General features: G+C 30.6%; 1 protein-coding gene across 3 annotated transcripts; it reads right to left on the reverse strand.

Moving 5' to 3' along the window:
* Positions 1 to 384: 384 nt before the first annotated feature.
* On the reverse strand, positions 385 to 4,879 carry LOC113861982 (nuclear transcription factor Y subunit A-10-like). Of its 3 annotated transcripts, none has more exons than XM_027495120.1 (7): positions 4,717 to 4,879; positions 4,253 to 4,298; positions 3,789 to 4,112; positions 2,059 to 2,168; positions 1,897 to 1,965; positions 1,617 to 1,757; positions 385 to 1,204 (listed from the first exon to the last, which is right to left on the reverse strand). In XM_027495120.1, exons 3-7 carry the CDS (start codon positions 4,048 to 4,050, stop codon positions 800 to 802), a joined length of 987 nt encoding a protein of 328 aa, XP_027350921.1. In that variant the 5' UTR covers positions 4,051 to 4,112; positions 4,253 to 4,298; positions 4,717 to 4,879; the 3' UTR covers positions 385 to 799. The 3 variants fall into 3 exon arrangements, with proteins under 3 accessions (XP_027350921.1, XP_027350920.1, XP_027350922.1); XM_027495119.1 differs by having other exon boundaries at positions 399 to 1,204; positions 4,253 to 4,270; positions 4,717 to 4,829; XM_027495121.1 differs by lacking the exon at positions 4,253 to 4,298 and having other exon boundaries at positions 399 to 1,204; positions 4,717 to 4,832.
* Positions 4,880 to 10,645: the final 5,766 nt, after the last annotated feature.

Raw genomic sequence — 10,645 nt, forward strand, 5'->3', positions numbered from 1 at the left:
AGCATCACTTCAAAATGTGTGGTCAGTTTCATTCTTACCAGCTGGAATTTTTCTCCTCTCATGTAAATTGATTTCTAAAAGAGAAATATGTATGCGAATTCGAGAAAACTTAGTTTCAGATCTCAATGGATGGTGAATTGTTACACTTGTTAGGTCACAAATCACCCCCAAGATTTTGGAAATTTCTTTTTACACTCTTTTTTTATCCGGAAATTTAATTCTAGAATGTATAAAATATATTCTTCAGAAATATTAATTCCAAAATGCATTTAACTCCCTTCACAAAAATCGAAAAGGTATTTGTCATGGGTTGGGACTGATTGTTATACTCGCTATTTTCCAAATGCAAAAGAAACAAATTTTTGGCGTTGCTCAAGACTCAAGGGAGAACATCACACCAATACTTAATTTTTTTTTAACAAAAATCACATGCCAAAGTTCTATGATACAATGCTCCTCAAGGACACACACAGAATACAACACCACTTCAGACATTATTAATAGCACACAACTAGAATTTCGTGCTTTTATTTTCACACAAGACAAACACACAATTGTCTTCTGTACCAGGATATCAAGGTCATTAGCTAGTACCATATACCATGCCAAAGACAGTCTCCTGTGCAGAAAACAGACAGTACTACAAGTACAATGAGCCAAGGATGATTTGCCTATGAGCCAAGGATGGATTGCCTTAAAAACCAGATGTTAGGTCATGCCTACAGAACGAAACTTGTCACAGTCAACACAAGAAACTGAAACAAAGCTTCTTCATCTGGTCTCATTAGTTCTTTGTCAATCAAACTTTAAGGTTGCAGCAGTTATCTGCTGCTGCAACCCATTTGGGGGGTATGATCATACCACGCCCACCACCTATCATGTCTGCAAAAGAGTGGACAGCAGATCCAAGATGATTACCAAAGCTATCAAGGCCTCCCCTTGAATACATGCTAGTCACCTCTGAACCAGAAATATTTGGACTGCTTCCATTAGTCTCCTTTGATGAATTCAAAGTTCCAGCCTCAGAATGAAGAACTTCAGAACTCTGAGAGCCACTGGACTGCAATTGTTCACCAACACTTTTATTCACTTTCCTTCCACTGTTACCATTTTCATTAACAGAACTCCTTGTGTTCAAGAAGCGACCACCACATCCTCTTGGTCGCCGCATTGCATGGAGATGGCGCGACTCATGCATATAGGGCTGTAAGACAAACTTAAACTCAAATATCTATATAAAGTGAAAAGGAAAGGATGTTTTTTCATATGTAGTCAAAGTTTGTAATCAAGATAGTATATGTGAGTGACTGGATCATTGAATACACAAATGCCTTAATGATAAAACTTATAATTTGTTAAAAAAATTTAAACGTACTTCATATCATATCATCATATTATTTCTACTAGACAAAAACACAAGAATAACAGAATATTTCCACAGCATGTAGCTAACAAACGTTGCTTTGCACTCTGACAGAGAAAATGTCGCACTTTCCACAAAAATACCATCCTAGCACAACTACATTCTTTCAAGGCCAGTGAGGCTGAGGCCACATTATATTCATTAGTTTAAAGATGACAAAAAAATTGTGACATTTTCATATGGGCAATCATACCTTGCGACATTTAGTCAATTTTTGATCAAGTACAGCTTTGGCACGAGACTGCCGGCGTCTAATGATTCCATGGTACTGCTTAGCATTTACGTAAATTGGTCCATCATCAGATGTCATGTTATGTGGCAGCATTATACGTCCCTAAATTGTTACAGATGATACATGGATGATTTAGTAAACAGTGAACTAGATCACTAAACGGTAACTAAGAGCAAAAGCATGTTTAAAAGCGTAGTATGGTCTATATGGATTTAGAAGCTTGCTGAAGTAAAAGACGAACCGAAATTTGAGGTGCATAAGTTGAGAAGAGCCCATAAAATTGATCCATATAAGGATATTTTGCATATATCTACAAAGGGAAAAATACCAACCATAAGCAAAATATGTTTACAAAAAATCAAAGTTTAAATATCAAAGTGATTATCTTTTAACAAAGTTTTACCATGGGCTGACTAAATCCTAGCTCAAAACGAGGGTGAGAATCAGTGAGTGATGACTGCAGTGATATGGATGTCTGAGGCTTTTGTGCACCATCTGACATTTTGCTATCATCTGAAGAGGAAACATCTTAATGGTTACCCGCAGGAAAGTTGATGAGTCATGTGCAGCAAACACTGTCACCTCAAACAATTGAAAACTAAAAACATAGAATAGCTTTTCTCTGATAATTTAAAGCAATCAACAATTCTATTGGAGTCTGACATAATTTTAGATTCAGAACTTAAGCCAAGAATGATTCAATTTCAAGTGTGTGCGAAAGACGCACATTCTTACAATTGAATAATCAGCAATTTCATGATCACAACCTTTAATGGAACTTTGGAAGACAGAATGAGAAGATGGAACAGGGGAACAGGAATCATTCTTCATGCACCCATTAGCCTCATCCGTAATACAAATTATTTAAAGACACAAATACAACTCTCTCTCTCTCTCTCTCTCTCTCTCTGTATGTGTGTGAAAGTCTGAGTGAATTTATCCTATTGATTGTCTCCCTTCTATCAACTGCTAGCATGTTTCAAGATTCAATCCATCTTAGCTAAATCTATTGACTTCCTCCTGAAGTATCTTAGCTTGTGAAATACAGCAAAGCAGAAGTTCCTTGTGAGGTGCATATGGAAAGCGGTTTCCTTGCAATTCAAACCAATTTGGTATTGAAAGGCTCTCTATTGCATTTTTCAAAAAATTAATGATTTGGTTCTCATAGTTCAATTTAGTCCCTATAGTTTATATTTCAAAACCTTTTGATGAGTCCCTGTCATTTTGTTTGAAACAACGCGAAATTGCAAATGAACCATGTTAATTGGATTTATTCCCTGTTTAGAATGAAATTATATGACTATAATAGGAACCATTTTAAATTTTTTGAAAATTATAGGGGTCCTATTAAAGGGTTTTGAACTGTAGAAACAAAATTAAGTTTGGAGTGAAACTATAGGACCAAATGACTAATTTAATCTTTTTATTTCTTTGGGGAAAGGGGTCAACTCTCCTATTCAATGTTCTCAAAGGAGGCATTTTTATCTTTCTTTCTCTAGCACAACTCAGTAAGCACAACATATATCGCACACTAAAATCAGTAAATCAACATGAAAGATTAACTTGGAGTCATTAGATCTTTCATATCATACGTATAATTCATTTCCTTGTGGAGATGGCAACTCATCATTCTAAACAGCAACCTAATTATTTGCAAATATTTCTCCTCTCAACCAGGAATATGTCTGTAAAGAAAAGTAGGCCCTTGTATCAAAGCTATTTAACCATGTTCCATTTATGAGAGCAAAAAGAACCAAAGAGTTTATTTTAGAAAGGAAAGCTGAAAAGTAGTTTCTATCCAGCCAAAGCTTGATAACATAAATATTGTTTGCTTTTATCTTTGATTTCCCAAGCTGACCACAGCTACAATGATATCTGCAGCCTCCATCCATTAGATTTTGCACAGATAGATTGTATCATTTACATTTTTCTGTATCTTAGGCCACCTCACATGATATTCATCTCCCAAAACTAAATGGCAAAAGGATGCACAGGAACTAGCTTTTGTGATATCTGTGTGTTTATACTCAGAACTCTATCATGGTTAATGTCAATTACTATTTTGGTGTAAATACAAGTACCTAACTTATACAGCTCAAATACAGAGACACATACCAAAACCAAATAAAGTACCTGGAAAGATGGTAAACTGAGTTGTATGTCCTTTACCCAACACTTGTTCAGCTCCTCTTGCTGATGACTTGTTGGCAGCAAGCTGGTCCATGCAGGTAGGAAGCTCCAATGAAAAGGGTTTCATTTGGCCGCATGACTCCCCATAAACGGATTGAGATCCAAAGGCACTCCACCAAGGTGCTGAAGTTGCAGATGACAACTGCCCCACAAAATTGTGTGCATTTCCCTCATGTTCTTTAACATAAACAGTTTGCATCGCCATAAAGCCTCCAAAAGATGATTTCTATGTTAATTTTGTCGGTGTAAAGTAAACAACTAAACTTCCTGTAGGCAAAGATGGAAAAACAAGTAACAAAACAAGCGAAACAATAAGGTATTTAACAACATACAATTTTAAAATTTCAAACTTTGCAAGAAAGAAAAAGAACAGAAGGGAGAATTTGCATATAAATAGTATGCTCTACCTCAGATTTTTATCCAGTCTTCAGCATAAGCGTCAACAGCAAGGAGCTGAATTGAAATACACATCAAAAAATGAAATTCAATTTCCATAACTCATCAACAATAATAATGATAATACAGAAAATAATTTTAAGATTATTCTAGAAAGCCAAAGCAATAAAAAGTGAAACTTTAAAGCTTGAAAGCGGAACATAAAAGTGAAGATAACATGAAAGAGACAAAAGTAAGATGGGAATTACAATCAAGAAAGGCACACCCCAACAACTATACCAACAGAAAAATACAAACAATGGACCAGAAATGAACACATATACGAAATACAATACCCACATACACCAACCAAGTAATACCACCAACACAACCTTAAACACATATATCAAAAAACATAAAAGTCAAGATGAATAGAGTGAGTTGACACCCGTTAACTTCAAGAAGGAGAAGAAACAAAGAAAGGGAGAGAACTTACATATGAAACTCAGTAGTAGAAGCAAAAGAAGGAGTTAGGAGTAGCAGCATCGGATCCTACGCAGAAGCAGAGTTAACCCCCATTAGATTGGAGTGATGTCGGCAGAATATGAAGCAAAAGCACGCGCAAACACACACACACACACACAAAGGAGAGAGAAAGTGGAAGTGAGAGGGCGAAGAAGAGAGATTAAAGTGTACAAGTGTAATGGAAAGTAATCCACCAATCACCGTTGCTTTTCATGCATAGCAGGGTCCCTCCACCTCCTATTAGTACTATTCCCCCTGTTTATTATTATTATTTTATTTTTAAATTTACTATAACGTCACTTCCTCTTTCTCTCTCTTCATCTTCATCATTTTCTTTGTCGCTCTACTAACTTGGATTTTACTGATAGAACTTAAATATGATGTTTTTTTTTTGTCTAATCAAATTCATCATCGATATCTATCTTGCTGTTCATTTTGGTTATAATGATTTTAATTAGAAATCAATAATAATAATAATAATATACAAAATAAATTATATATTTTCTCAACAGTTGAATATATATTGTATTTAAATATATTTTAATGTAAATATATAATTTTGAGATTTTTTTTCTCTTGCAATAATACTTTGCCAAAATTATCATTTAATTATAATATATATTATATTAATTATATATTTTTTAAAGATAAAATAAAAATTTAAAATGAAATTTTTTAACTAATAATAAGATGTTTAAAATTAGTTATTACTGATAATTAAAAATAATAAAATATTATTAGAAAGCACGTTTATTATTATTTATTATCATTAAGAATTGTGTTTATATTAAAAAGAATTAAAGTATATTTCATTTTTATATCAAAAAGATATAAAAGTATCATTACATTAGAAATAAGTTTTTTAAGCATTAATTTATGTAACGATCAATAGAAATTATTTTGTAATAATATATTTAAAGAGTAGTTAATATTCAAATCGTTATAAAGACACGTTCTCTAAAATATATTTTTTTTATAAATTAAAATTTTAAAATATTTAGCAATTTTTATTTTATAAATAAAGTACACTTAACTTATAACTTATAAATCTTTTCATCTTTTTTATCTTAATAAAATTAGTCTCTCTTATATTTATAAGTTTTCTTTACTAACAAAATTAATATCTTTAGTCTCTTTCATAGATTATATTCATCTTCTTTATTCTAAAAAAGTTAATTTATTTCATGCAGATATATTTTTTATAGTTTTTTTCATTCTCTCTTTATTTTTATTTTTTTTAGTTACAAGTGTTTGATTTATGCAAATATAGACTATTTAATTAACACAACATATAAAGACAAGTTTCAACGTACTAGACAAAGAATCAACTTTGCTTTATGATAAAAATAAAAAAAAATTTAAATATCAAACATACAAATTTAAATTTAAATGTAACAATAAATTAATTTTAGTTATAAAAAAAAACTCAAACAAATTTTCAAATTTTTATATTTATTATTCATAATCATATTTTGGAGAACAATTATCTAAACCATTTAGAGGATGACTAAAATGATGCAGAACGATTCTCTAATATATTTTCTATTGTATTGTATATATTTTAAACTAAAAAAACGTAATTTAAGTACCTCTCAATAAACGAGAAAATAATTTACTCATCGACATGTGTGTGGTAATTTATCTTAAGGTTTGTCTTAATTTTTAATAGTACAAGAATTGGCACCAATTCGTTCGTACTATTCTTATGAATACTATATGCTTTTCTACTCTTTTTGCTAATCTTTCAGTTTCTCAAACTAAAATAGGATGGTGCAAGATAAATGTTGGGAATGGCGGCCAAACAATGCCAATATTTTTAAAAAACCACCCGTCTATTTGTAGCAATGTCTCTTGATTGTTTTTAAATTTTATATTCTCACTAATGCATGTGGGAGAAGTTCCTTAAGCTAAGTTTTAGATCTTTGAGATGTGGTCCTGATTTTACAAGATTGCATGCTTAGCTCTAGAAAATTAGAAATGGATGAGTAGGTTTTGGCCCAATTGCTCGTGAGAGGGGTCGGTAGCATTAGGAACACTATAACCATGATTACCCCTTTTTTCTATTCAGAAATTTGGTTGCTCAAGAAATTTGTCTAGATCTATCATTTCCCTTTAGTGCTTTGTTATATGTGAATAGAATTGTTGTTTCCAACACATAAAAGCTTCACCCTTCATGCCCTTTGAAAGTTAAATTGATATAACTACTTCAAAGTTATCTATCACTTTCGATAATTGCAACTTAGTTATATATAGGTTGTTGTTTTGGGACATCAGAATATAGGCTTTCTGGTGTTCACTTTCTATTTAGTTTTTAAGTACATGTAGTGCCCTCTTTTACTTTATTTAAAATAAAATGCTACGGCGGTGTCATGGTGTGTATACATCAAAGAAATTTACACATACTCAAATCATTTATTTTGAGTTTCCTTCGTATTAGCATTGTTACTTTCGAGTACGAGTTGATATCATAAGTTGATTTTCTTCATTTTTTAATAAAATATCATGATTAAGTTTAAGTACCGATGAATATTTCACTAAAGTTTCCATTAGCATTATTTCTTTAAACATTCCGTCCATAATCCTCGTTATTTTTCTCTAGTATGTATGTTGCAGAAATTTAACTTTATTGGTATACATAAGTAACGGTTGCAGGAATTTTTATTCTGACTTAATAATTGCTTGTACTTAAGGTCATTAATTAAGTTTTAATTTTCAAATTACAAGGCAAAGTAAAAAGTTAAAGTCGTTTTAGTTTATGATATATTATGGCCTATGGATACTAGTTAACCAAGTTATGTCACACTCTTAAACATCATTCTACTAATTGGCACAGACGTACCATAATTAAACACTACCAATTTAAACTAAAAAGTCCTGACTAGGATCAGTCACAAGTTAATATTTTAGTCCTTTGGAATATATACAGTGATTGCATTAATGCAAGTCTAAATGCCTCCACACTTTAAGTTTGGGTTGTTTCTATAGCCGGCCGCAGACCCTTTTAAGTGTTAAAATATAGTAATAAGGGGGAAATTTTGGTTTATAATACTTTGGAGTTGGCTCTACGAACCTTTTGAATTTTAGTGATATGTGTAGATCCTGTTCCCTTTACCTTTCACTATTGAGCTTCATTTTCATTAGCCAGCTAATATGTTTTTAACTTCTATATGATGAAAATGTTGCATAATTAAGATAGCTCTCCAAGTTAACTGTTACTTAGCAAGAACTCCTTTGTGGCATCATCCGGCACCTTTCCCTTTGTTACTTTTCCCCTCCTTTTCTTGATAAGAACCTTGTCACCAAATAATTATACATTATACAAATGTGAAGACCACATATAATCATTAACCACTAACTAAAAGGAGAGAAATGAAGAAACGGAAAGGGGAAAAAATTCAGAAAACAAAAGTATAGGAAAGGCTCGCACGTTAATATCCATGTGTTGTGATTGTTTTGTCCTTGTTATAATAAAAAAAAATTACTACGGTTATCCTCTCACTATGTTATTCACTCTTTTTTTTTGTTACTTAAGATAAATTTAAACATGAAACTGCGAGTTGGAAAAAGTATTTTGGACAGAATCCCATACCGACTATTGTATCTTTCACTTTGTCTCCCTAACATAATTTTTTAAGAAATTTTGTTGTAGCATCTTTGAAGTAAAGCTAATAGGTTTTCTCTTTATTTTCAATGCTACGGTTGATTTCCTTATTATTTCTATATGTCGAGTAATATCATATGTAGATAAATTATATTCTTTGTACATAGACTTGCTTCCTACTCTTCCCTGTTTCTTTTCTATGATGAAGGGTTATTTTCCATAGTTTAAAAAGTAGTAAGAGAAGGATCCAAGGTGTCACTGGGAAAAAATAGTAACTCATGCTATTGGAATTTTAGTTCGCCATCTCCAAATTCTATGAGATGTCACAATTAAGTTAATAGTTGTACATAGGCTTGCTTTCTACTCTTTCCTGTATCTTTTCTATGATGAAGGGTTCTTTTCTTACTTTAAAATTTCAGTAAGAGAGGGATCCGAGGCGTCACCGGGGAGATAATACCTTATACTACTATTGAAATTTTAAGTCGTCATCTCCATTATGAGATATCACAGTTAGGTTCATTCTTCGTATCATTCATCCCATTACGCATATATATGTCCCACATTTTAATTATTTCTCCATCTTCATAGGTTAGGCAATGCTTTTAATTATAGTAAGATCAAGCTTTTATAAAATAACACATTCAATCCAATTTTCTTTTTGTTTTTACTTTGAGTGGGTAGATTGAGTTTGTAAGTTTATTTAAACTAGTTTTCTCTTCTATTTGAGTAAAAATTATTGAAAACTATGTTAATTGTTAGATATTTTCAATGTACTAGTCTGAAGAAAATGTAGGTTTATATAATATAATTCCTTTTGATTGTTTAATCGTCAAAATGATAAATTTCTAATTTTCTTAAAACAAATTTAAGACAAAATTATTTGTCAAAAAAATATTTGCATTCTAAATTATTTTACATATTTTTTTAATGTCATTTTCAATGAATAAGTTCATCGGAAATTAAAAAAAAATTGTCACTAAAAAAAAGCATATTTTAACAAGAAAAAGAGTGACGATAAGTGTTAAAATTAGTTTTATTGATACAGCAGTATTTAACTAACACAAATTAAATTATTAGAATAAATATTGTGAGTTTGTACTAATAATATAAAGCTTTATATTAACAATATCAAACCTGATGGCTACGCTTATTTTAATTAAGTGGATCTAACAAATTATAGTTTTAACTTGGAAGAAAAGGGTAACTATCAACTAATTAAAGTTAAATCAATACAGTGATCATATGAGTATTTAATTGAACGTTATGACATTAAATTGGAGTTGAATTTATTATCCATTATTCTTTCGTTATTTTGTTAACTTTGAGGTTTGCATGCTTTTTTTAAAATTATAATTATTATCCAATGGTTAAGGTAATTAGTGACAGTGCAATTTGACTATAAAAACAAACATTTAACTATCACGAAAATTCACATTTTAATTTGAAGCTAATCTTGTATTTGTTGGGTGTAGGCTCTCAACCTATATAAATTCGGGCTTTGAGTTCTATATATCAGGTCAAAAATAATAATTTTCATTTAAATCATAAAATAAAATTTTAGATCGAATATGAACTAATATAAAACATTTAAATAGATCACTTCATAAATCTAATAAAAAAATTAAATGAATCAGGTTACAAAATATTAAAATTAATTCAAACTTAAAATTTTGACTAGTTTATTTGAATTGATCTCATCTGATCACACCAGCTCATTTTTTTTACTCTATTATCGCACCCAGAAAAAACGTAGTAATCATGAATAAAAAAATTACTTCCTCTCATCCATTCTTTAAAATTGAACATTTTAGTGTATGACTGACTTATTTTATTTTCATAAAATAATTAGATTTTTTATTTTATAAAATAAAAACAAACAATTATTTAGTTAGAAATAAAATTTATGCCCAAGATGAGGTAAAGTTGTAGTCTTTCTAATCTTAAACGGTGCTAGTAAATATGGTTTGGCATGTAAGGGACTCAAATATGGACGATCACACATCTCGGCTAAGGGATATACTCTTTAATTCGCCATAAAATTTATCGTCATTTCTCCTCTTTTCCTGCTTTATAACTTTTAAGATTTATTTAGGGTTAATGTTCATGAAAAGAGAAAAGGCTTATATAATAGTTATATTTATTTAAAAAAACTTATATGGGAAAAAGAGTTTATAAAATTTCTAAAAAATCACTTTCAACTTATATGTTAAAATTCTTTAAATTAAAAATTTTTGTATTAATTCTTTTTTTTTTCTTTTCTTGTTCTCTTTTTACTCTTCAAACTCTTTCATTCTATGTC

The sequence above is a fragment of the Abrus precatorius genome, unplaced genomic scaffold (genome assembly GCF_003935025.1).
Source record: "Abrus precatorius isolate BTA unplaced genomic scaffold, Abrus_2018 Scaffold3, whole genome shotgun sequence".
In the NCBI taxonomy this organism is placed as follows: domain Eukaryota; kingdom Viridiplantae; phylum Streptophyta; class Magnoliopsida; order Fabales; family Fabaceae; genus Abrus; species Abrus precatorius.